The sequence below is a fragment of the Aulonocara stuartgranti genome (genome assembly GCF_965226115.1).
Source record: "Aulonocara stuartgranti genome assembly, chromosome: 7".
In the NCBI taxonomy this organism is placed as follows: Eukaryota; Metazoa; Chordata; class Actinopteri; order Cichliformes; family Cichlidae; genus Aulonocara; species Aulonocara stuartgranti.
Window position 1 is genome coordinate 60,976,759 of NC_138945.1, and position 27,965 is coordinate 61,004,723.

At 40.3% G+C, this 27,965-nt stretch overlaps 2 protein-coding genes across 5 annotated transcripts; one reads left to right on the forward strand and one right to left on the reverse strand.

The window, feature by feature from the left end:
* Positions 1-713: 713 nt before the first annotated feature.
* nfat5a (nuclear factor of activated T cells 5a) lies at positions 714-25,991 on the forward strand. 4 transcript variants are annotated; one of them, XM_082538468.1, is made up of 13 exons: positions 714-760; positions 996-1,131; positions 10,886-11,014; positions 13,641-14,262; positions 14,417-14,600; positions 15,200-15,390; positions 15,518-15,690; positions 15,804-15,938; positions 16,040-16,092; positions 16,212-16,344; positions 17,863-18,047; positions 18,133-20,128; positions 21,406-25,991. In XM_082538468.1, the coding sequence occupies exons 2-13, from the start codon at positions 1,059-1,061 to the stop codon at positions 21,786-21,788; spliced, it is 4,257 nt and encodes a 1,418-aa protein (XP_082394594.1). In that variant the 5' UTR covers positions 714-760; positions 996-1,058; the 3' UTR covers positions 21,789-25,991. The 4 variants fall into 4 exon arrangements, with proteins under 4 accessions (XP_082394594.1, XP_082394592.1, XP_082394593.1 ...); XM_082538467.1 differs by lacking the exon at positions 714-760 and adding an exon at positions 772-858; XM_082538466.1 differs by lacking the exon at positions 714-760 and having other exon boundaries at positions 767-1,131.
* nudt7 (nudix (nucleoside diphosphate linked moiety X)-type motif 7) lies at positions 25,983-27,865 on the reverse strand. The gene is given in 6 exon segments (XM_082538471.1): positions 25,983-26,473; positions 26,572-26,730; positions 27,404-27,583; positions 27,586-27,605; positions 27,608-27,661; positions 27,664-27,865. Coding segments are annotated over 6 exon segments (897 nt in total). The 5' UTR covers positions 27,794-27,865; the 3' UTR covers positions 25,983-26,119.
* Positions 27,866-27,965: the final 100 nt, after the last annotated feature.

Below are 27,965 nucleotides of genomic sequence, written 5' to 3' on the forward strand. Positions count from 1 at the left end.
TTACTGCATCTACAAAAAAATCTATCCATAAACATGAAAAATGAAAAAACAGTGGCTGACTGGTTATGTATTGAATTATTTTACATTCTGTGACTTCTTGCAACTTCTTGTGACTAGATGGTTGCCCAAAGCTCAAGGGTGCTCACAACCCCTTATGATTGCAAGGAGGCAACCTTTGTGCAAACAGTCTCAGTCTGACGAGCAATGACTGCAATCACTTTCTTAGAGATTGTCAAATAATTACTATCTAATCGATAAAAACAGACAGACGTGCCAACATGTTGCCATCAGTCTGAATGAGCCTTTGTAAAATAGAGTCAGACTGACCTGTCTTCATCTTACAGTGTTAGTATGCTTGATATGCTTGAGAGGTGATAAACTGCAACATGTATTATTACAACACTCGGGACATCACAGAATGTTAAAAAATATCAATAATATCATACTGAGAATCAAGTATTGTGATAATATGGAATCACGGGGTATCTGGTGATTCCCACCTTTAATAGTTATACATAAATAAGAAATAAAATTTTGCATATTTTTCAATTTGTTATAAACAACATAAAAAACCTTACTTTTACGGTGTAAGTGAAATCAGGATAAATCTATCTAGGTCACACGAGCTGGTTCAACCTGATGTCATTTATCCTAAAATAAGAACGATCCAATACTCCTTTTCTTCTGATGGCTGGAAATCCTCTATTCTCACTCGGGCCACTGCGCATGCTCTAAGCAAAGAGAGGCGGGCTAGGAGGAGGTGGGTCGACCCGCTGTAGTCGAGTGTTTGTGTGTCGGTGTGTGTGTTCGTCTCAACGTAGCACGAAACGTGTCTCCTCTCAGCAAAGACACACAAACGTGAGACGTGCTAGATAACGTTTTTGGTTTTTTTTCTTGGTTTTGAAAGTTTTCTTTTTGCCGCCTTAAGATTGTTGCGATTTTATACTATGTATATTAAAACATTCCGCTTGTAAAACGTAATATTTATCCGCCAGGAGCAGCCGACTTCGTTTCTACTAAAGAGTGTCCGCTTCTCCTCCCCTCGATGAAGCGCTGCGATGCCCTCTGATTTTATATCCCTCCTTAGCTCGGATATCGACCTCAATTCCCCCAAATCTCTATACTCTAAAGGTAAGATTTATCTAAAAGAAGGTTACTGTGAGGTCGCTAATCCGTTTTGTCCTTGTCTAATGGGAACTAATATGATTGTCTTGATAGCTCATGTTAAGCTGCTAGCTAGCAATGGTTAGCCTCTTTTCTGCTAGTAGCAAGACTAGCTAGCATAGTTAGTCAGCTCGACTACCCTTGCTGGTTAGTTGTCCATGTCACATGCGTGGAAAAGCATGGTATGTTAGAATAGTAAAGTAAATATAACAACAATTATGTGTGTTTTTTGGTTACACTTGTCATGCAGATTGATGACTAGCATCATTTTAGTTGCCTATATGAGCTAACACAGCTTTGTGAGGTCGCTGCCTACCCACCACATTGTTCCGTGGTTTAAGGTACTTAAGTAGTGCTCGGGTTCTGCAGAGGTGTGTATTTGTGTGTGCGCATATCGCATGGATGGAAAAGTAGTGCATGGCTGTCCAGTGTTTTCTCCTTGTTTGGTTTTAGCGAGTGACAGTCCCTCTGTTGTTTTGGTTTGTTTGGTGGAATCGAGCCAGGGTATCCTCCTCACATTCTCTGGTTTCACTGAAAGAATGCAGTTATTGGCCCTTCAAAGCCTAGAGAGTGCTATTCTGCCTATCAGGATAAGGGGCCCTCTAGTGCCAAAATATATTTTGCCTCTAATATCGCTGCACACTTGTCAGCCAACTGTTATGTTATTATTAGGTGGGTGTTGCTGCATCTCTGGAGTGCAGAACCGTTAACTAATGTTGCATTTAGCTTGGTTAGAGCAGCACTTTGCCTGTAAGTCTGTCTTTTCACTTTTTAAACATCGCCTCAATTTAATGTGCAAAGCAACTGTCACTGAATATGCTTACTCTACTCAGGCAGCTACCATGCATTTGCTTGTTTATGAGGGAGGCTTGTATATAAACTATTGATCCTAAAGTGCAAATGTAACCTGAGACACAAGAATTTATGCATATTACTTTTTCTAAAAACAATGGTGCTATTTCACCCCTTTGGGTTTTTCCCCTTACATTTTAATCACATTAACAAATATTATTCTTTCCTTTTTTATTTTTTTCAAATATTATTTGTACCCGACTGGGCCTTAACTTGCCTGCTGGTCCCACATCTGTCTGGCTGCTATGTATAGGGTGCTCATGAGCCAGCAGAAAGCTTTGCTCTGTGACCCTGAAATTCTCAGTTGAGACTGCCATATGGTCACACCGTATCACATGATGACTGTTTATTTATATCTCTGTAATTGGGTGTGCGCTCTCACGTTGGGGTCAAGGTAACAGACATGCTCATCAACGATCTATTGGGAGAGCTCATGTATGTCAGACGATGTGGGTGAGTAGAGACAACTGACCAAGCTGCCAGAATATATTGCATTATTTAGTGGGTTCTGTTTTTTTGTTTGTTTGTTTTGAGGAAAATGTGAAATCTCAGAAGTTACAAATAGAAATAGTAACGCAGGGTTTACTGAGAAGCAAGTAGGGTCCTACTGGAACCTGGACAGCTCAAGAACTTGTGCCTGATTTTATTACTGCGACAATACATCATAAACATATAACTAATGATCAAGATAGTGATTTTTGGCTATATTTACATAAAAATTATGCTTACTGGGAGAGAAACAAAGTCTCTTCCTCTTTCTCACAGCAGAGAGACTGTTGTTCCTGTGTGAGGAGAGCAAGCCCTCGAGCAAAACTGTAACGGTGTTTTGTTTTTTGTTTATTTTCCCCCCTTTTGGCTGATTTGAAAAACAATCTGCTAGAGGGAAATGAAAAGTGGCTTCAACCTCGCAAAAAATGAGTTAGCAACAGCAAGGTGAATTGAAACGTGATGAACAGACAGACAAACTGGGATGCTATTTCCAAATCCAAGTGCTGAAATCCCAAAATTGAAAACCAAATACCTACCCAACAGATATAGAGATTAGGGCTGCCCAGTTAATTGATTAATCATGAACATGCTTTGACCCCCTACAGTTAAATAAACGTGTTCAAGGAATATTAAAAATGTTTGCTTTCCCACACAGTGCAGTGCATTAAAGCCACTGAACTTTTATGGACTACCTGGATGACTAACAGTGCATTAGAAGACAGCCAATGACTGAAATTAAATGTCTAGCACAGCGAAATGTGTAGAGCTTGTCCCCCGAAGTGGAGCATGAGTCGTTGTTTGGAAATGACTCGAATTTAGTCGAAATGACGTAATCCTAGAAGAAATTATATGCAAAGAGTGCTGTAGAGTTGTGTCTGCATTGCAAAGCATTACAACCTGGTGATTGAGCCGCATGAAAACACACCACAGACTGGCGTATAATGAATGCACGAAGGATGAGAAAAACGGTGCAGTGGTTGCTAACAAGATCATCCAACACCAACTCAGACGCTCATAAAAATGCACCTGTACCTTCCTAAAAATTACTTACTTACATACTCGATCATGTCTGTTTGGCCAAAGATAAGTGTCCAGTAATCACAGGACATAAAGAGAGGTCCAGAAAAATTGTCAACATACTTAACAAAAGTTTTGTTCATACCCATCATGCATGTACAGTGAATTGAGTATTTTGCTTTTAGGAAATCCAGTTAGGCTAGGTGAACAACAATTCACTGCAAAGATGTTTTAATTCACAGGAAAGTAGCACAATGTTTAAGTGAAAACACTTATTGAATTGGGTATTGGAGAATGTGTAATTCTACTACAATCGTTACTAACCAATGGTAAAAGCAATAGATATTCTAGTAAGTGGTTGTGATTGGTGTGGGTGGGATATTGGTTTTCTCCTCATTGTTACCTTATGTCAGGACACAGATTTTACGTTACTCTCATTACTGGGATTAAAAAAAAAAAAAGAAGCATGTTTTGTTTGTAGCATATACACAAGGGAGATTTACTTCCACAACACATTTCTCCCACAGGTTACATACAGGATACATTAACCACTTGTCCCTGGCTGCCTTTGCTTTGTGTAATATGTTTACACTCAGTACAGACATTCACTTGTTTCTTTTTAAAGAAAGCAGGCCCTTCTCCCATTGTTATGTCTCTCAGGTATAAATGTAGGCCAATAGTAAACTCTCCCTTGCTTTAATGTTAATAGCCCTGCCTTCCCCTTTATTGACTGCAGTCTTGTGGGTAATTTTTGGCCGTCCTTTAAAGGTAAAGCATGGGCTGACTTCACTACAGTCTAAAGACAGCAGTACTTTCCAGTGAAACCTTTTGAAATATTTAATTTATTACAAGACACTCAATGAAACCATGATTATTCGAAAGTAACGATGCCGTTAAGTGTTGGACAACAAAAAAGCTTGCAACAGCCTATAGCAATGGGACAACAGTGTGCAAGTGCAGCTCTTGCTACTTACTCTGGCTATGTTGAATGAAGGCACAGAATCCAATTCAATGTTATTCACGTGCCACAATATATGATGTATCCTGGTGACTAAGTAAGATGGATGTCAGTTAACTTGTTACTAAAGTTACAAGTAATAACTTTAGTAACAAGTTTCATCTGCTTCTTTCATCTGTGTAAAAGTGGTTTACATTAGGATACATTAGCTAAATGATGGCTTCCAAGGAAAAAAGTCTCAGGGGTGGACGGCGTATTTTTGTTTTTTTTTCAACAGGCCGTACCTACTTAGACAAAGTAAGCAAAGGGCTACATACTGGAAACTACATCCAAAGTGCTTTATCATCATTTAAATTAGCGTACATTGTGCCAATTTTCTGATGTACACCACTGCATAGTCGGCTTTTGAAACAAATTGCATTTGAATCGATTGAAAGAACAGTCATTTGCCTTAAGACTCCTTCATTTAATGTTGCCATTATTGATTTCCTTTTCTTTTGGGGGGGGGGGGGGGGGAATTTTGCCTTTGTGTTTCTTACATGCAGAAATTAATAAATAATAACGCCTACACACACCAGGTGGTATCTGTGGCCCCAAGGACTGCTGAGCTTGCAATAAATGGTGAACTATTAATGAAACTGGAGTTAATTTTTCATTCTGTTATGTGCGTGACGTGCATGTGCACATATCTGTGTATTCATAATTACCTGAGACATTTCCTCTTTGAAATATTCTTTTAAAGCATGCTGCCTCATAACTTTAAATCACAATCAAGTTTGTGTTTGCCTTTTCGGTGCACCTTTGGCGGCTTGTTCATAAATGCAGATTGTCTTGTGCAGGAGTAGAAAAGTCAATCATCTCCATATGTTTTCTTTTAATACAATGTCCTTAGAGTTGTTTTTGGACATCAGACAGTGCTAGCTGTTGCTTGGTGTAGAGTGTTGAAATCTCCCCACATGACACAGGTTTCCATTTTTGTTTTTTTGTTTTGTTTTATCCTCAAGGACCAGTGAAATTCAGCCTCACTTCCAAAAAGTTATACAGTTTCTCTAAGTGGACAAATGGTTGGTTCAGTGGGGACAGGGCACAAGTTAAAGGCCACAGAGCTTCTGTTTTTAAAAGTCGAAATGCGTATGGCATGTATTACATGTAGACTCAGTTTGTACACTGTAGAGACCAGAGACTACTTTTAGAAGCAGCTGATTGTTGCTCAGATATGTAGTTGTCACAAAGTTGCCTACATATATTAGCAGAGGACCATCTTTTGTATGGTATTGTTTAATAATTAATGTGGCCTTGTGGTTTCCCTCTGCTAGCATCCACATCCCCATGCATGCTCACCTCTATAGCTACAGCCACAAGCAGAATCCATAAAATTATGATTAGGAGTACAGTACAATCAATTTACACTGTAGAAATGTCATTTAAGTAATTTTGTTAAACCTTGTTTATCCATCTGATTTGCACTAGCAGGCTGAAAGCAAATAAAAATTGTATTGGGCCATTTCTTGCAGTAATTTAAAATTTAAGATAAACCGTTAGCTTTAAAAGCCAAAATGGCATTCTTTGTGGTTTAAATGTGGCAAGTAGCTTTTATGTCACTACTCTGGCTTGACCATATTGTTATGTGTTCAAAACCATAATTAAAGCAACACTGTAGGTTGTGATGCATCCCCCCCCCCCTTTTTTTAACATGGAAAAAACAAACCAAACATGTGCTTGTCTAATAAGTTAATTGTTCTAAGTCTAGGTTAAAGTCAGTCCACCTCCTGGTAGGTTAGTGTGCTGTAGGCTACTGTTTGGACAAGCTTATAGATTTGTCCAAACAGACTTGTCAAACTTGCTACTGTAAAGCAAAATAAGACCAAAATGTAGTGCAGGAAGTGTATTTTGTGAACTGGAGAGTTAACCTACATTTTAAAACCTATTTTAAGGATTGGTCAGAAAACCTTTAAAGAGGTTTTTATCTGTTTTGACAGAGGGCAGTTCTTAGAACACTTATGTGCAGTTTTATAACACTGTCACTAATGTCAGGTATTTTTTACCTGATATCATATGGCTGATAAAACATACTTCCCATCTGAATAAGTAACCTAATATGTGGCAAATTGAAGTACTCTTGTTACATTTCCCCTTAAACAACGTCTCATGAAATGAAAACAGTATCATTGGGGGACCCTATATAAACGCTTCAAAATGAGTAAAAAATAAATAAACTGAGAATCGTAAACGAAAATATTGTTTAAAAATTAAATAATAGACATAACTTTTTCTTCTGCCCACCTCTTCCTTGTCGTGTGAGCCTTGTCCAGAGAAGGCACAATCTCTTTGCATCGCTGACAACTGTGGGAGAAATAAACAAAAGATGGCATTTGACTACAAGCACGTGGGTGAAAATCATCCGACGTTAGTGTTCTAGGGTTAAGGACAGGTGACGAATAAAATTAAAGATAATTTTCCTGGAGGCATTTCAGGACAGTGATGACTGACGAGACTGGCTTCAAGGACTTTGCTGTACGTGCGGAAGAAGGTGTGCAACAAAATCCAAACAGCAGCTGTTGACACTGCAGCAGTTTCTTAGTATGGTGTTTCCACTAATTGAAGCACTTAGTATACTGTTTCTCACACACATTTAAAATTGAGATAACATTTGTTTTCAAACTTCAGGATTTTTTGTATATGCTGCAAAACGGCTTCTAAGCCCACAGAGTCTGTTTAAAAAAGTAAAAATAACATTTTCTGGTTTTCCTGAAAAAGTGAATCTATCACCTAGCTTTAATCGGCGCTACTCGTTTGATGTTGTTATCTTTGTAAAGGTATACAGAGTGGTTCCGCCACTGGAGGTTTATATACAAATGGGAAGCTTAAAAAAGAAGCCCAGGTAGCCACAGAGCTGCACTCTTGGGGAAAGTGACATTTTCACCTACAGAAAGCTTGTTTGGTTTTGAAAGTTATACTTTTGGATAGATTAAATAGGTGAGGTGCAGGTTTATGCAGGGGTGTGGACGCACAACTTCTGCTGGATTTAAATTTAAACAGGAACATTCAAATGAAATTGATTCCAGAAGAATATTTGTTTTACCACATTCATTTTAATTTAATAATCGCCAGAAGCCAAAATTGTACATGAAAATAAAAGCCCTACTTAACATTATGGCTGTTGGACTCTCAACAAAGCATTTGGAAATGCTGCTGTTTAGTTGATGGATTATTATGAGCTTTTTTTTTTTTTTTGCTTTAGATGGAATTTTAAATTCAAAGAAAATAGAGAATAAATGGGAGAAAATAACAATAGGGCTCCAATTAATCATTTTTATTTCAAGTCTCCACGAGCACAAGTCACAGCACGGTTTGAATATAGACACACCCTTTTGCATATACTGCACACCCTAAACTGGAAAGTGTGCTTCAAAAGTAAAAATTAAATCGCTGACAGCAATCCAATCTGTGCATTTATGAACCTGAAGTGATTGACTCAATAACAATGTGTGGTTATTGGCCTGTGTCACAAGGTAATTGAATCTTGTGTGTGTCTCAACCTAATATTTGTGCACATTTAAACAAATTTGTGCTGCAGGTAAACATGCTAATCATTATTTTTGGCTTTTATGATTCATAAAAGACTCCTTAAAATGCCTCTGATTTGAAAACATTTCTTGGGTAGGTTTCCCACCACGAGCAAATCCTTTAGGCTTAAACTCCACTGTGGTGAACTTTTAGAGGGGTAATTTAGTAGAGCTCTGAGTTGTAGTCAAGAAGATTATAAGATTCTGTAAAGTTTATTTCTAATAAACAACCATTTGTAGTGCATGTGTGCTGTTTTTTTTTTTTTTTTTAAAGAAAAAATCCTATGAACAATGAACCCTTTTACAGTTTGACTTTCTGTGGTTGTTTTGTGTTGCTGTGTGACCAGCAAGCACCCAGAGAGAACGGGTGATTTATACCCCTTTCAGGCCAACAGTGACATTCTTTAACACAGTGTGGACTCCTTTTGATCTGTCCAGTACATGTAAGCCTTTTGCCAACCTTGGCAAGAGGGTACCCAGCTTAGTGAACAGCAATTTCTGTCCTTTGTTTTTTTTATTATGTGCTGCTCTTTTTTTAGCAGAAGTGCCATGCTACTCCTGCACATGTGTTGGGAGTCTATGAAGAGAACATTTGTTTGCATGTGATTGAATACTGAAGCATATACATGGTAGGGCTGTGCGATATGACCAAAATCTCATATCCCGATATTAAGATATCTATCGTCCGATAACGATATAAATCACAAAAATGTAACATTTTCTATAAATTCTGTGAATCTCGGGCAGCTCGACTTGCGTGAAGTGTTTTCAGCAAGGGGATTGCGTACCTGGAGTGGAGTGTTTTAACTGATACAGGAAACTATACATTTTTAGACATAAGTTGTAACGGCCGCCGTTTTCTTTGAGTATTTATTACACCGCATGCTGCGGGGAAAAGCCTGTTCTAACGTTTGAGTTCTAACGGTTTTTGTTTTGTTTTTTTTGTTTTTTTAGCACCTGACGGCTCTTTTTTTGCTTCTCATCCGTAAACAATATGCATCTTTCACGTGATTGAGTTTATTTTGAAAAGTCTCAACAGGATCTTGAGCTTTATTGTGAAAGGTTTATGTGGAACAAGCCAACACGCTGTGGTTTTACCGTCGTTGTTGCTAACGACAACGCATAAAAACAAACGCTTGTCTGTCTGTAGTGTGGTTATATTAAATATAAGAGAAAGACAGAACTTTAAGAAATTAATATAGCCACTACAGTGACCATCAAAACGATGAAAAAATATTGCCGTAAACAGTTTATTTTGCAACACCACGAAACAAACAATAGCGTAAAATGAAACGATAGATGTTTTTATATCGTCATCCGATATATATCGGTATATCGAACAGCCCTAATACATGGGTTCAAAGCAGGTGACAGCACATGTTCAGTGTACCCACTATGCATGCTTCTATTGTTCATAGGGATACTAGTTAAAGCTGAGGTCATGTCTCGTTGTCAGTCAATCTGTAATGCAATCAGCAACAAAGACTCACTTTCTTCATGCCACACACCACAGGCAAAGATTGAGGGCTGTTGTGATATTCGTGCACACAATCAGACGGTTGCTGGCAGTTCTCTATAGTCTCTGAAGCTCGCTGTGAACAGGTTCACTGAAATCCACGTTTTATTTTTCTAGCTGCACAGGAAACTGATCTCACCGAGATCTGTGAAATATCACAGCTCTTTCTATATTTGTTAAGAAAAAGAAATGAAACTTTCTCTGGCCTTTTGACATTTAGATTGTGCTATTCATTCAGCAGTGCTGTAAGGGGATTTGATGCAAACAATAGCAGATTTTATTTGTTCGTTGTGTGAACTTTGGTGATGCATTGCCACCAGCTCAGCACCATCACTGACATCACAGAAGTGCAAGATCATGTGTCTTGTCAGCGTCATCGCTCTGTTGGGAACAAAATCATAGGCAAGTGTTAGATGACTACTACGCATCCTTGGTGCTGTCGATGCAAAGCTGAAATATCCATATCAAGGTGTTGATAGGTGCCTGTTTCTTAGCAACCGCACTACCTAATCATGTGTTTATCTAGCATCAGATCTGATTTATTCCAGTGTGGCTGCAGTGGTCGTTATGTCTACAAGGAATCATGTTGCCATTAAATATCTTCATGACTCTGTGGGTTTTATTACACCAAACCCCACGGGAGGCTAATTTAGTTCATCATAAGATACCCTGTGTTGTGCTAGTGTTGACTGCAGAATTTTTAGAGGATTGCAGTATTGCTTCCACTTGTCTTCGGAAAGCAAATAAGGAAACAACCAGTTTTGGTGAGATACTGTAGGAGTTTTGTTTTTGCCATGAAGCTTGCATTAGTGGAAGTGAAATTGACTGTTGGCAAGGTTCTATTTTGCGAAGAATTGTGACGACTTCTAGAACTAAGCTCCAGCAGTTGTATTATGACTTGGACTGTGCTTGCGAGCAGTTCTGCATTAGCTTCAGTTTGAGGCTAAGATGGCTGTCTTATGCAACCCTTGAGGCCTTGTTTTCAGTAGAATAAGTTAGAACATTGTGTGCTTCATGTTTCCAGGGTTAAATTGTGACGAGACCTATTTGAGTTAACTGGCAATAAAGGCAGATAGTTTTTTTGTTCTATTTTTAAAAAGTTGGAAGCAGTTGTGACTTGAAGGTTGCTATTTTCATCATGGTCCACCGTTCCTAACAGGTTAAAAGGAAACCTGCTGAAAATGGGTATTTAAAAACAGAATATTTTCATCTAAGAAGAGCGGGTATGGATCTTTTTTTTAGTTGCATTGTCCTCTAATTACCAATAATCTCATTTATTTTTCAGAAACTAATTTGTATTCTCCTGCTCATCCTTTATGGCAGAGTCGGTATATGACCTCCTCCCCAAAGAACTCCAGCTCCAGCCATCGTCCACCCAGACAGACCCACCCACCATGAGCCAGAATAGTGGGGGAGAGGCGGGACCTCCCCCCTCTGCAGCCTTGGCGTCAGGTGAGCTACCTGTTCAGTCCATGAAAACCATGATCTGGGATCAGTTTCTCTGTTACAAACTATTACCCAAGTCAGCAGGGGTAAAGAAATGTGGCCTTGTGTGAGTGACTGGGGGCAACTTCACCCTTTCATCAGTTTCCGAGGCAAGATTTGTGACTAAATGGGATTTATATAGGCTAGTATGTATTAAGTATTTCAAAACTGCTGACATGACGATACATGGTTATTACGTGTTAGCTGGGCCCCATGTTATACAAGGGTACAGCACCAACAAGTCAGTCGGGGGTCAGTTCTAAAGCCCTTCTGTGCAGCTAAACACAGGATTTATTCAAATATATGTTGTAACTTTAAAATTTTCCAATATTATACCGTATTGATGTCTGTTGTGTTGTTGTCTGTCAGCATCTTTTACTGTTAGTGGTGGGCGATCCTGTTAACTAGCAGCAGCATGGAAAGTGACGTTGCTTATGAAGCCTGACTTGACACTCGCTGTTTGCGGGCCTAGTGAAAAATTTCAACACCCTTAGCACCTGATGTGAAGATATCATTTAACTCCACACAGCTGTGTGCTCAGTAGTGTTGTGTACTTTGGTACAGAGGCTGGAGGCAGTGTTCAGAGTATTTTAAACAATGGAGAAGAAGCTGCTCTGAACCAACTCTACAGTGGCAACACTTTAACCACTCAATGTTTTGATTTTTTTAGAGTGTTAATAAAAACATTTCAAAACATATCAAGCACCATGACAGCGTTTTACCTTTTATATTCACCCACTCTGCAAACACACCTCCACCACCTCACCTAACCAGTTCACAGTATAAATCTAAATCTCTAAAAAAAAAAAAAAATTTATGTAGTGTTTTAGACTAATGTCTTAACTGGTCATTTAACACTCTTTGTGGCCAGGTTCCTGAAAGCGTGGCCCACAGGCCAGGGACGGTAATTTTATGCATCTTTTGAGTGTGACCAGGAAAAAGTGTTCTGCCGTTCATGTTATTCAATGACAGTTCTGATCATTTATTGTATGTATTATAGCTGAGCAGATAAATACCAATTTGAATTCCCCTGTTTTCGCCTTTGCATCTTTGACAACAAACACCAGCTACATGTACAGCTACATCAAAATTTTAAATTCAGAATGCAGCGTTTGCATGCTGACATGGCCTCTTATTTATTGTTTCACCTATGATTTGGGTTTCTTTTTTTTTATAACTTTTTGACGCTTGTACTAAATTTTATTTTTCCCTTGGCTCTTAATGTAAATAAAAAAACCCCCATCAGATTGTCTCAGCTTTACAGATCCAAATCATCTCCTACAACATCCCTCATGTTATGACGTTATATAGTGTTTTAGAGTTGGCATATTGCATTTCACGTTTTCAATTTCTTTCGCTTTATTTGAGTATTGCCCTCTCTATAGTTTGAGTTTTAAATGCCTTTAACAAAAGTAAAAGAGATGCATCTGTTGCACCGTGAACCGTGCACAAGTGTTTGACTCTCATGTTACAGAGTTGCTAACATTTTCACTAATTACAATGGTTTTGTCTACTCATGAAACAGTGAAGTTGCCCCAGCAAACGTTGGACTGTATTTTTCAATATCACTTATCAAAAGCAAAGAAAATGGCCTGATCTTGGATCATGGTGCATTTTGATGTTCTTGACATCAGTTAAAACTGTGAAGGATTCTAGTCATGGTTTTCATCTAAAAAGCAAACTAACCGGTGAACAATCATGTTGGAGAGAGCGCGCTTTTTCTTTTTTTTTTAACGCTGCCTTTTTACTATCATGTCTGACCCAGCTGGCCCTAAGCAGTGCTGATCAAAAGCATGACTCATGTGATGTCTTTTAGATCATCATTAACCAAACAAACGTGCTTCCGAGTGTCTATAAATGATAAACTTCAAAAGATACTCCTTCCTTCAGTATATTAACTCATCCAGTTTACTCATTGACAGAAGTTAAGTCTTGAATGATCAGCTCTCTTGTTGCTCATTGGCTGTCTCATTTTTATTGCAGGAAGTGCCCTCTGAGGCAGGGAGTGTCTGCATATAAAATGGTCTGCAGTTCACTGCTCCATAGGTCAGAGGCTTGTTTATTCTGTCTCCATGGCTACGCTCAGTCCCAACCAAATATTCCAATTGGCATGCGCAAACTACTGTTTACTATTGAATGCACATTGCACAAACTCTACTGTAAACCTGGCAAATTTAATTTGGCGCCACATTATCAGCTTGCAAATTTGGCTGTACAAGAAAGTTTGACCAGATTTTGTTATTTTTCTTTCTGGCAATGTGTATGTAACAATTTGTAGCTTGCTTTTGTTTTTGTAAACAAGGCATGTCAGTTTTGTCACATTGATTTTTAATCAGAGGTTTTGTAGGAAATCAAAACATTGTGGGACCTATAGTACCCTTCTCAACTTTAACTTCAGAACATTTGGTCAGTGCTTGACAGCTCTCGCATGCACAGTGAGAGCACGTAACCCACAACAGTTTGTTGAAATTAGAGTTGGGAAGAGGGGAAATCTATACAAATCATGCACAAATTCAGCTGCTTGAATGGGACTGCTAGCCTGCTCTGTGGTGAACATCTGTCCTAACTTTTATATCTATATGCACTACTACAGATGCCACCTCTTCCACCTCCAGCCCTTCTGCCTCTTCCTCCCTCGCCATAGGCGTTACATCCTCTGGCCCCTCTACCTCATCGTCAGACCATCTCAAGGTTGCCCAGCATCTCCACTCCAGCGGAGGAGATGGCGCTGGTGTTTCAGAGATGCAAGGTGCGGAGGGTGCCCCCAACAGAGGCAGCAGTGGAGCAAACGCTACAGTAGGGGATGTAGGGCCGGGAGGGTTGCCGGGGCTAGGAGTCCAGCAGCCCCAGAACACTCCATCAAAGCGAAGGACTGTGTTGAGCATATCCCCACCACCCGAGGATCTGTTTGATGACAGCCAGATGTCTTGCCAAGAGGAACCTACCATATCTGGTGCACCAGGTCCCGACTCAGAGCAAAGCAGCAGCATGTGGGCCGATGAGTCTGTCTCGAACTTCAGTTTGATCAGCTCAATCTCCTACAATGACAACACGGAGGTGCCACGCAAGTCTAGAAAACGCACTCCTCGCCAGCGGCCCGGTCCCAAGCCTGCTCCTCCAGAAGACAGCATGGATGTGTTTGATGCTGACAGCGCCAAAGCCCCTCACTATGTGCTATCCCAGCTGGGCACAGATAAGACCAGTTCCATATCCAGGTATGGTGACACTTACTAGAGTACATTCTGTCTCTTTAGGTCAGAGTGCCTCTCCCCTTTGTAGGAATACATTAAGGTCGATTAAAGTTTTGCTTGGGGTAATTGGATTCTTGGATGTCACACTAATGTCATCATCATTTTTTGTCCTCTGCAGCTCTCTCGAGTCAGGAACTGCAGTGAAAGGTGGGTCACTGTCTGCTCAGTTCCCTCAGAGGAGTGATGGGAAGGAGCTAAAGATCCTAGTGCAGCCAGAGACCCAGCACAGAGCTCGCTATCTGACTGAGGGCAGCAGAGGTTCTGTCAAAGATCGTACACAACAAGGATTCCCCACTGTCAAGGTTGGAGTACAAAAGCTTCCAGCAGCTTCTTAACAAACGAAATATTACCACCAAAGGAAGAAGCTGCCGAATAAGATCGAATATAACCAATACACTGAGTGAGGAGTACTGCACGAGAAAGATTGTACTAGCACTGCCCACGTGCTTGTTTCCTTTCTCCTATTTCAATAGCTGGCATTTAACATGGATAACCTACTTGTCTCTTTGATTTCATTTCTTTTTAAAAAATTTTTTTTTTATTAAATCAACAGTAAATCCAGTACTCACACTGCAAACAACCAAACAAGTACCTTTACCTCTTGATGGTAAATCAGGGTAGGGATAGTGAATGAATAGTGATTGCCTTGTATTCATTATTAAAGTAATAAATTCTTGACATCGCTCTTGAATGGCTCAGTGGTTATGAACAGATCACATGCTGCTTTTGTACCATGAATAATGCTCACAGATAAATGATTGAGTTGACTGGCAAATGATTAAAACTTTTATATTTAACTGAAAATCTTTCAGGGCTGAGGTGTTTTGGTTTTTTTTGTTTGTTTTGGGGTTTTTATTAGAATCTGGAAAACTAATTTTATTTTTTATTTTTTTGTCTGCAGTTGGAAGGTGTGAGTGAATTAGTTGTGCTGCAGGTGTTTGTAGCAAATGATGCAGGCAGAGTGAAGCCTCACGGTTTCTACCAGGCATGCAGAGTGACAGGACGCAACACCACTGCTTGCAAAGAGGTGGACATAGAAGGCACCATAGTTATTGAGATTCCTCTGGAGCCCAGCAATGACATGACACTTGCGTAAGGAGTTCTTACAGATAATTAAAGACTAGTTATTACTTGCAGTGTTGATATTTAAAAAGTATTTGGTATGTGCTTTTGTATATTTAGTTATCCCTTCCTTCTCCTTCCTGTGTTGTTTCTACAGGGTGGACTGTGTAGGAATTTTGAAGCTCCGTAATGCAGATGTCGAAGCCCGCATTGGTGTTGCAGGATCCAAGAAGAAGAGTACACGAGCCAGGTTGGCCTTCAGAGTCAGCATCCCCCAGCCTGATGGATCAACCCTGACTTTACAGGTTCCCTCATCGCCGATCCTCTGCAGTGAGTAACAGCCAACTAGGATTCCTGAAACAATTTGATGGCTAATATTTATAATATGTTTTAGTTTTATGTTATGTTATTAATGATAGTTTGAATCTTCTTTTACTCTTCAGCTCAGCCAGCAGGAGTGCCAGAGATCCTGAGAAAGAGTCTCCACAGCTGCTCAGTGAAAGGAGGCGAGGAAGTTTTTATAATCGGAAAGAACTTCCTTAAAGGAACCAAAGTTATTTTTCAGGAGAACATTACAGGTGTTGTAGCAATTTCTTTTGTCAGTAGCATTGTAGCTCGATGTCATGTGTGTTAATGGTTTTCTGCATATAAACCCTCTCAAATCTTTTTGAATTCTCAGATGATAATTCCTGGCAAGCCGAAGCAAAGATTGACATGGATCTTTTCCATCAGGTATATGCAAGTGGGCATGATGGTGATCCCCTTGAGTTTTTCACTGAATAATCTAAGCTGCTGTATCAAACCTGTTTTTTGGCATATACTTGACACAAAAATGTGATCTTTTTTTCCAGAATCACTTGATAGTGACAGTCCCTCCGTTTCACAACCAGTCAATCACTTCTCCTGTTTCTGTGGGTATTTTTGTGATGACCAATGCCGGTAGATCACATGAAGCCCAACCCTTCACCTACACTCCAGACTCGGGTAACAGCAAGCATGAAAGTTACATAGTTCACGATTTTCAGCCGTCGTGGCATTGATGGCTTTTAAATGTTGACACTTATTGCTAAGTGTGACACTTATGGGCTATTTATGTTTTGAAGAGAGTGAATAGAGCTAACATAGTACTGTTTTCAGATAGTTATAACAAGTTTTAATAGCACTACACCATTATAATCAATCATATAGACAAATCTAATGGCTGATTAAGCAATGCCGCAATTATTGCTGTCACAGACACATTTACCCTAATGGCAAAAAGAGATGTAGGGATCACTGGCAGTCCTTTGTGTTTCCACTAATAGATGAAGGTTTAATATGTAAATGTGTAGCAGATATAATTGGTCCTGACATTGGAGCATGTCTGGAACAGGTGGCATAGCATTCAGCGATCTTATTATTAACAAGGGATTGTAGTAGCAGGATGGTAGTTTATTTAAATAATCTGAATTATTTGTTTTATTGTTATTTTAGGAGATGTAGCATTTAAGAAATGTATAATTATAAGTCTCAGCAGTTGATTTATTGTAAGTGATCTCTACTAAAAACTCTTGGAATATCGTATTGATTTACTTGAAATCTGCAAATGTCAAATACATTTAATAAAACAGACACTTATGGCTTTTACTTTACAAGGTTATTTAATTGTTTTTTCTTCTTGTGTTTCATTTAAAAAATGAAAGCTCACAATGGCACAGAACTGTCAAAGCCCCCCACCAGCTGAGATAAAAACGGGAATTGTTTAACTCACTGAAAATCCTGTTTAAGTGGATCTATAAGTTCATATCAGCGTAATGTTGGAAGATGAAAGGGGACTTTTGCGTGGGTTCAAGTAATTTTAGGCACGGTGAAGCTGGTAGCCTGAGTCTGAGTGACAAGGGGAAAAGAAGAAACTGCACAGAAAATAAAGAGGAGGTGGATCACAGGTAAAAGTGGGAGAGTGAGAGGGAAATGGTGAAGGTGCAGGGTGTCAAAAACAGCCTCCATATTTAAGACACAGAACGCTATCTAATCCGCTGGATAGAAAGGTTTACTAACAAAATGTGTCAGAATGCTTTGCTGCTGTCAGGCCCGTCATCAGAAACATCTATTTCTTGGTTTTAAAATTCCTGGTTGAACTTTGGAAACTCCTTCCTTTTTAAGCTGGATGTTGAAGCTTAGTAGTTTTAGTTGATTCAATTTAAGTTTAAAACAGGAACACAAAGTGGCTGTTTGCCATGTGCGCAGTCTAACAAGTAATATTCGTAGTTGGATTACAAAAAGCGTTTTGATGGCAAGTGGTCATGGTAAAAGTAGATAATACCCTCCTGGTTTGTATGATTGTTGCAAACTGCCTTGTGCTTGGTGTTGGATGGGTTTTGTTCTCCACATCATCCATTAAAAACATGGAACATGCAGCTTGTCATGTATTGTCATTTGTGCTAAGCTCCTCATGTAGATTTCAAGTGCCTAATCGTTGCCATCTCACATTCTAACAGTCCTTTTCTCCACTCTTACCTCCAGCTGATAACTCAAATGTCCTGACAGTAAAAACGGAGGGGATATCCATGGTCAAGACCTGCTTATTTGATACCCCGATCAAATCTATGCCCTCTGAACAAACAGAAATCTCTGACCAGACATCCAAACGGCAAGAGGACACACCTATGGAAGTGTCTAGCAATCCACCATCCACAGAGGTCTTCAAAGTAAGATACCCCCTGCTTTTTGAGGAAGAGATTTTAAAATATTTACTTGAGAAATACGGTCTGTAACACTGTTTTTCTTTCTCAGTCATCCCCTGATCCACTCATCGCAGTGCAGCAGACTCTGGACCTTGGCTCTAGTTCTCATCCAGGTGGAGAGTCCTTTCAGAGAACAATGCCTTTACCATCAGAAGATGTTGACCTTCCCCAGGCACCCCCGGTCTTCCCTAGCTTAGAGTCCCTCAGCACGATACAAAAGCAAGAAATTGCCCCAACAACCTCCTTCTCTGTGTCAGGAGACACCACAATACCACCTGTGACACCAGAAGTCCCCCAGCAGTTCCTTAGAGACCCCCAGGAAAGCTTGTCACCTGAGAGTTCCAGTAGTAGTGCAGGGGTGGTGGTTGTGGCCATGCCACAGATAGCACCTTCCTCTCAGGCACAGCCACAGCAGTCCCAGGTCTCCCTCTTTCCCCAGGAAGAGGTGGCCCAGCTGGAAAGGGCAGTTAGAGAACTCCAGGGGGGAAGTAACACCACGCTCCAGCAGGTGTTAGAAGCAGCTGTAGCTCAGCAGCAGCTAAATTCTGTGCTGTATAGCCCCACACCTTCTGCAGAATCCCTTCAGCAGCATGTCCAGGAGAACATGAACAGCCTTAGACTGGGGAGTACAGATAATTCACTGTCAGCACAGCAACAGCTACAGATACAACAACAGGAGCAGCAACAACAAATACAACAGCAGTTTCAACAACAGCAACAAATACTTGGAAACCTTCAGCAGCAACAGCAGCAAGTCATCAACAACATACAGATGCAACAGCAACTTATATTACAGCCACAAGAGCAACAGCAAATTATGGAGAATATTCAACAACAGCAATTGCAACAAAATCAGCAACAGCAAGTTCTAAACAATATTCAGCTTCAGGATCAGCAACAACAAAATCATATTCTTACCAATTTACAGCAACATCAGCTGCAACAACAGCAGCAGCAGCAAAATCAAGCGTTGAGCAACCTACAACAGCAACAGCAGCAACTTCAAGAGCAGCAGGTTTTGGAAAATTTACAGCAACACCTTCAGGCCAGCTCTCTCCTTCAACAGGCTGGAGAACTGCTTACTATCCAGACTAGCTTCCCAACACAACCTCCTTCACACACATCCCCCCCACAGCAACTCTTCCAGTCGCCTAGGCCCATGGCCGAAACCCAGGGGTCCCAACAGCAGGTCCAGGCTGCCCTCATCCAGAATACCCTGACCGTACTGACTAGTGGCAGTCTCAACTCAGAGCAGCAGTCCACAGGATCAACCCTATACCTGACGCCGAACCATCAGCCCCAGCAACAGCAGCAGCTGGCATTCATCTCCTCCATGGAGACATCAGCCAGCCAACATCAGTCTGTTTCAATGTTTCAAAATCAACCGCAGTCTCAAATGCAGCAACAGAGCACCCCAATGGATCAGCAGCAGTCCCCACAGCAGAACCAACAACAACCAGCACAGCTTCCAATGGGCCAGCAGGGTTCCTTATTTCAAAGTATTCCCAATCACTCACAGGGCAACCCTGCACCACAGCAAACAGGTCTGCTTCTCTGCACCACAGATCTGAACCCACAGGCTATCGCCCCTACTATTCTCTTTAGCACCCAGACCCAAGGCCCTTCCCCTATGGGGACCATTAGCGTTGGAATCACCCAGTCAGATACAGCAGAGCCCATGTCCTTCCAAGACCAGAGCTCTTCGGGCAGCAACTCAACAACCACTGAGAACCAACAACAGAGCTTGTTCCAGGAACAGCAGCCAATGCAAGTGGGCCCAAGTTCAAGCTCCGTCCAAAACAATCAACCTGTGGAGCTGTTCATACCACAGACAAATCTGTCCAGCTTGCAGAGTACTATTGCCTCACAGGAGCTCAACAACCAGGCTCCAGCCCCCGCCACAACCATCTTTGTGGTGCAGGGTGGTGTGGGTGTGGTAGCCAGCCCTGGTCAGCAGCCCCCAGAGCAGCTTTTCCAGACATCTGTGGGTGGCAATGTGGCTTCTCAAGGACAGGCCAGTCTGTTTGTTTTTGGCATTCAGAATGGTAAGACAATTTTGATCCTCTACACCTTTTAATGTAGAGTAAATCAAAGTTACCCATGTTAAATTCTTATTTTCTGAAGAATATGGTACTATCATGCTCGACCTATTAACTTGTATATATCCATATCCGGTTCCTGGTGACTATTCTCTTAGTCGGCTAAATGAGAGGGATAAAAAAATGAGTCTGATTAGTCTAAAACTAAGAAACACTCTGATATTAAGAATATTGGACAATGTCAAAATCTCTAAACAAAGGCATTTGAAACCATTAATCACATTTATTAACAATAAATCATGCCTCCTAACTGTGCGGTACCTCACATGTTGCGTTATGAATATTTCACGTTTTACTCCAGACAATGAAGAAAAGGCAAAACACTTAAAATAATCCAATATTAAATATAATAAGAAAACATGGTACTAAAAAAGATTTTCACATATTATTAAAATATGACAAATTGACATCCGAGAAATGAATAAATTGCAACTGAAAAGTGTTGCGTATTGGGCTGTGCATTGCGAATGATGCACCTTGTTCGAAAACTCTTGACAACCACTTAATTAAAAGTTAAAATCTAAAAGAACAAATCAGTAAATAATCTAGCCATTTGCTTCTGCTTATCTAAAGTTGGGTCACGGGTCAGCAGCCTAAGCAGAGAATCCCAGACATCCCTCTTGCCAGCCACCACCTCCAACTTCTCAGAAGAAACATTGAGTTGTTCACAGCCAGCCGAAAGGTCTAATCTCTCCTGTGTATCCCAAGTGGGACATGCCCATCTGGAACATCTTACTCAGGAGACAACCACCTCAAATGACCCCTTTTGATGTTGAGCGGCTCTACTCTGAGCCCGTCCTGAATGACTGAACTCCTCACCCTATCACTCAGGGAGAGTCCATCCACCCTTCAGAGGAAGGGTACCGCTCGTATCCGCAAACTCATTCTTTCGCCTTTAAAAGACCTAACCCTAATAGTCTTAACAAAAAAAATCAAGCCTGATTAACAGATTTATGGCATTTGTCAACAACATTGCTCCATCTGGTGATAGATGGCTGCATAGCATCCAGGACACAATATACCGGCATTTGGCATCAATTAAAATTTGAAAGAATTAGATTAAACGGCTAGTATGTCTGATACCCACTAGTGACAGTAGTGATAATTGGTCATCTAGTCAGGCACAGCTCTAATCCATATGCTTTTTGTGTTACTCCATTGCTACAGTTATATGCTACATTTACTGTTTAATGATGGATAAAATTATTTTCTTTTTCTTTTAGACTCATCCCAGCTGCTCACTTCTTCTGGACCCAGCCAACCTGCGCAGAACCAAATCCCGAACTCCGGTCACATGCAGACTCTGCTGGATCAGCCCATGGCCCAGGCTGCCTCCCCAATCCCAGCTACCATGCATGGCAGCTTGCAGAACACCCTTCAGGCACAAATGCAGACCACCTTGGAGAACGCAATGCAGGCAAACACACAAACAGCCCTTCAGTCCAGTTTACAAGGAAACATAGAAGCGAGTCTACCAACACCAATGCAGACCAGTCTACAGACACAGATACAGAGCAGCTTACAGAATCAACTGCAGGCATCCATATCAACATCGTCCAGCATGGATAAAATTGAGGACCTACTGGAAAGCCTACAGAAGCAGTGATTATTGTTTGGACCATTGTCAGCACTTAGGGGGTGAGTGATGTGTATGTAGCTCAGAGTTATACACCCTAAAAATAGCCGTGTGTAGGGGTTTGTGCCAATGCTTAAAAAAAAGTCATTTAAATATTTAAGAATTACTTGCCCTTTTTACTGAAAACCCAAATCATGAGTTCATGTGACCTGTTTTTAAGAAATATTTATCATTAACTGTAGCCTCCATTTATCCATTGTTCTTGAATTAATGAACCCACCTTTGTTATTACTCCTCTTGCAGGATCAGAGAGGCCTGTAATAACTGCTTTATCCAGCCGCACAAATGCAGTGTTTTGTTGCCAGTTGTTGTTTTTTTTTCCTGTTTCTTTTTAAAATAATGTGAGCCTAAGAGATGATGACGGTGGTGGTAATGATTATGATGATGAGGATAAAAATATTTGTGGGAAAAAACAGGAAAGGGATAAAGAATGTCAGCAACAGAGGAACGGTGACAGAGGAATGGTGCCGTGATGGGAGAGTGTTGTGAAAGCAGATTTAAAAATAAAAAACAGTCAGTTATGGAATATCAGATTGCACATAACTGTCAGATAAAGGCAGAATCTCATTTTGAGTGTGTAAACTCCCCAAGATTTCATTTCACTTTGAGACAGTGGGTGTTTTTATTTTTTATTTTTTTTATTTTGTCAGTTTGGGAGATTAGCTGATGTAAAAACAGGGATAAAATCACGTCACAGTAGTTCGATTTAAACTTCTTTTGCTGTGGAGAATATGAACAATCATGCTGTTAATACACAGCTTACATTTGCATATGTCAAAAATGCCATTAAATTTGCTCCAAGAGTACAGAATATTAGACTGTACAGTTCTTTGTAGGATAATGTTTCATGTTTTCTTTTAATAACATTTACTGGCATGGGTGGAGTCTGCACTCAAGCGGTTTGTTATTAGAGGCAGCACAGTTTAATATTAGTGTCGGCACCACAAGTATGAAATGAATTTTTATCACAAAAAGTCCGGTAAAGACATTGTGTTACTGAAAGCACCCTGGTGAGTTGAGGGAATATTGCACACTCATAAATGAGATTCATCCATGTGACGTGGCCTTTGTTGGTACTTCCCAGTGTTCTCTTATGTGCAGGCCTTTCTTGGTGAAATTTTAAATAGCATTCAACTATTTAGGGTGTGTTTTGTTTTTTTTCTCCTTTTGTTGCTTTTGAAAAAGTTAACTCTTTATCAGTTAAATGTGGATAGAAAAAAAAACCTTTCCACTAGTGAAAATGGAGTGTTGTGTGGTTTTATAAACATTTTATCTAAAGCACTTTATAACCTCTTTTGTGTAACCTGCTACTCCTTATATCCATCCACAGCTCTCTACTGATCTAAGATGAATTTGTACTCTGAAACGTCCAGTGGGTGGGGTTAAAAAAAAAAGAAGAAGAAGAAGAGGGGGGAAAAGCTGAAAGCAGTCATCTTTGTACAAATAGATACATCATTTTTACATTTTCTCTCATGTCAGAGTATTTTTGAGGTCTAGACAACTTTGTATAGAACGTCTGCTCACTGTTGAGTCCCTCTTTGTATTCAGTCCCAGTGGTCCAGTCAAGTCTATCCAAAAACAGCCATTCCTACAAACGGCATTGTCACTTGTCAGTGTTTGAGTGGTAACTAGGCCTTTTGTGTTTTAGACACTGACAACACATCTGAAATACTGATTCATTTAGTTTGTACATTTACATGAAGGATCTTCATTGTTTTGTTTTTTTTCTTTTGTACTAAGTCTCGGTTTTTCTCGTTGGAATGTTTTTACTGTTGTTCGTGTTGTGTTTCGATATTAAGTTTCTGTTTCTGTTTGTAGCCCGTGCAGGTTGGCGCCGCATGAAGCTGGCTCCTGTTCTTTGTGTTGTGAACAGGGGCTCACTGGTAGATGAAATCTGTTACATAGAGGTTGCCATTTTTGATTCCATCCTTGGTGCTATGTAGAGGAGTAATGGACACTTCTGTCGTCATGTTAGTACAGTTTGTACTATCAATAGCACTTGCATTCGTTTTTAGTTTGGAAGAAAAATCGAGTCTACAGTGCTGGCTGTTGTTGAGGGATCAGACTGGAGTGCAACCCACCCAGGCATACCAAAGCTCCTGATTGTGAATGGTCGCCATTTTGTCCTCGCCATCGTAACGTTTACTCATTTGCATTTGTTTGTTCACATAATGCAGCTCTCACATGGCTAACAATTCAGCATGCTGGGGGGGTTGTTTTGTTTTGCACTTTTACAAGATTTCTGATAGTTTTGCGAAGGTACTTTGCTTCATGGATCAGTTTATCTCATTAACATTTCCACCAATTTGATACATCACTCTATTTTTCAATGAAGAGTTGACATTGTTGAACTTTCCAAATCTAATATTAGCCAATTTGGCGTTATCCCCCCCAAAAAAGGACGTGTTTTTTTTTCTTGGAGACTTCAGACATTAGTATCGCATTGCTCACATGCATTGTTTACATTTTCATGGTCATACTCTTTTATCTTTGCAGCTGTTAGTGATCCATTTTAAAAGTAACTTATCTTTTTTAGAATTTTGTAATCCATGTATCAAAATGTAGAGTATTTTTGTAAAACTAAACTTTTTTTCTTTTTTGCTCATAGCAAAGAACTATCATTGCTAGTGTTTTGTTGGTTTTTCCCCTGAAATGAAGCGCAGGTTTATTAAGTCTATGACTGAAACTAGAAATGTAAGTGGACATCAAGCGATTATGTTAGACTTAAATCTACTGTCATGATATCGACTTTACGCGAACTGTAGAACATAACGTGAAGTTTACTCCTCTTTTTTGTGCTCTGTGTGTTTTGTGTGGGCGTTTTGTATTTTAAACTCCTCTTTTGTTTTTGTTTTTAACATCATGCATCTCAAATGCCACTTTGACTCGTCCATTAACTGTAGATCAAGTTAGAGTGCAGTAGTGATGTTTCCAAGCATTCCATCCCTCTCAGTTAGGGGAGCTAAAGAGCACATGATGTTGTGGAAGAAGTGCGGAACAGTAATGCCTCTTAAAGCCATACCAACACAGAAAGCCAACCCGTGACTTCGGTTTCATGAATGTAAATTTTACCTCATGGTGTGTGGAATGGAGCTTGCTCTACATCTGACATCGGACCAATACTAGGCTTAGAGAAGATATATTTTGAGGCGGAGGGAAGGGGATGGGCAGGGCGACACCAGCTGTCATTTGTGTCACTGCACATTGGTCAAATTGTTTTTGATTGTGGTGTAATTTCAAAACCGACCATTAGTTTTATTATTATTATTCATTTCAGTCCGACTTTGTCGAATAGCCACTTCACCGGGGGGGAGGGGAAAAAAAAAAAAAAGAAACTGTTGATTTAAAGGCGTTGAAAAGAGCACACAAATCTTTGCATAATATTTTTGTCCTTCAGTCATGTAAATGAATATCCATGTATATTTAAATGTGAAATATACTGCAGGGGTATTTTGAATTTCAATTGTGACGCTTTCAACAGAACTTTGTGTGCCTTGATAACTTAAACGTTGCTCTGCTGTGTTTACTGGTGTCCCTTTTGTCTCATTGCTCCTTTTTATTCTCTAAGACTGTTTAACATCCGAAAGCTTTTCCGTTACTCTCTCCTCCCCCTGACACGGACATAACCGTAACTGTTATACTTTAACATGTTCTCAATCCGTTGCAAGATATCAACATAATATTGTGCAGCTTCACCAGTGAATTGTCACCTTGTTGTTTTCTATTGAAAATGCTTTTCATGCCTCATGAGATTTGTACATGTGAGGTAAAAGGGACGAGACAGTGGAGATTGTTTTTAGCGAGAACTTTGTGTTGATGTGCTTGTCAACATTACTATTGTTGCTGTGAAACGCTTGATCAAAAGGGGCAACCATGATAAATTAAATTGCCACTAGTGTGAGCTGTATCTTGTGTGTAATCAGTTTGCTCACTTTTCCTAGTTCGCTTCTATTTCACATTCTCCAACAGTTCTGTTGTATCCGTTCTGTGTAGCTTGAGCTTTAGTATCTAGCCTTACGACCCTGCAGTAGGGATAAAAGTCAAACCTGGTGTGTTATCATACATCTGAACTATTATTAACATGTAATTTTGCCTTTGTCTGGACATTTGTATACTCTTTGTTTATATCTGTAATCCTGCTGCTACATTAAATGAATTTTGAAAAACTGAAAATATCTTTTTATTTGCATCTTTTCACCACACTGAAAAGTTTATATACATCCTTTCAAACAATTATTACACACATTCATAGAAATTATACAGTAAATTCAATGGGGCTTCAGGTATTGGGGAAAATCTGTTCATAGTTTACTGATTCTTCTGTGTAGGATCTGTTGGAAGAATGCTAGTGGGTCCTCAGAGTCAAAGCCAACTTCAAACTCGGGTTTCTTTTTAAGAGCAAGGACAGCAACCAGGATGGCCAGCAAGGCAGTCAATCCCCATATGTGATATTGGCTTCCCAAATCAGTGTCCACAAAATAAAATGAGTGCAGCAGCCCCGACATCCCAACGACACCATATGTAGAGTGGTGGTCCTCCTTGCTGGTGAAGAAGTCCAATGGGACTGTGAACACAGCACTGACCTCAGCTGGGTTTGGACTGGGACAAAATGACTCCTCTATGAAGCCAACAACTGGGGTCACCAACAGACCGGTCTGTTGACAAAGAACGACAATTAGGAGGGGGTGATTTGAGAAAATGAATAAGACTCAAGTCAGTCAATACTCTTAAAGAAAATCATGTTTTATTCTACCTTATTAATGATTGGAAACAGCGTACAGACCACCTGAACGTCATCAGGTGATAGACCTATCTCCTCCTCCGCTTCTCTCAGAGCTGTGTCCACATCGTCATGGTCACTGGGGTCTCTCTTTCCACCTGGGAAACACACCTCACCAGCACTGGTCCTCAGCTACAAAGAAAGAAACATAAATAAGATGGATTTACAGGATAGATGAAGACAGTGACTGAGAGATAGCATCCATCTCAGTGTTATCTCAGCTGCTACAGGGTGACAGGAAGGGTACATCTTGGACAGGTCTGTTACAGGGCTACACAGACACAATCATATGCATTCACCTTCACACCTATCAGCCATTTAGAATCATCCATTAACGTAACCCCACTAACTGCCGTCTATGGGAAGTAGCCATGCAAAACGTCAGACATAAAGACCCCAGCCAGATGGTGGGTTCAGGCCCTGGACCACCTTGCTGTGAGGAAACAGTGCTTGCCACAATACTGCCCGTGGAAAGAAAGTTAGTGAATCGACCTATATGCATGGCATATTCATCTGCTCATGTTTTGGAGATGACTTTTTGACATTTTGGGGGAAGTTAGTGGGATGGACAGGATTAGGAATGAGTACATCATAGGGATAGTTCGGGTTAGAGGCAAGGCTGGGACGGTTTGGAAGTGCAGAGAAGAGAGGGTGCCTGCATTGGAGAAGGATGTTGAGGACATGCACGGAGTTGGTGTGACAGAAAAGGAAGCTGGGGATAGCGGTCAGATAAAGGTAGATGAAATGCTGTGGCGAACCCCAGATAGAGAAGTGAGAAGAAACCGCATTTACCCACTCAAGTTACCTCTTTTGAACGCAGCGTCAGCAAGGTGTACAGCCGCCCACTCCTCACGAACAGCGGGATCAGCACAGAAGCTCTGGGCAGCAATGGCAGATAGGAAAACTTATCTCCTATGTCAAACTGCTTTAAAATGCCTATAATCTCTTCTTTAACGTGCATGATAGTGAGTGACCTGGTTAAAGTCCAAGTCTTGAACAATCTGGTACGACTTATTATTAAATAAACACAAAATCTTGGAAAACAAACGTTGACAGCTAAAAACAATACTGTTATGCTTACAGTGAAACTAACGTTAGCAGCAGAGCTAAGTCTAATCAGTCCATGGTAGTTCAGAAAACACCTGCGTTGTAGGAAAGCTAATGTGTATATAATGGTAAACTTTCCCAATACCATTCGCCCTTCTTTGACAGCTACTTCCTGCCCGAGTTTAAGCTAACACCAGAAACGGATGTGATGTCGAATTGCGACAACTTCCGCTTTAGACACGTTATTCAATTAGCTAAAGCGTTTGGTGTTGATGCTTGAGCCTCAAAAAGAGTACAAGTGTATTTTGAGAGTGTTTGAT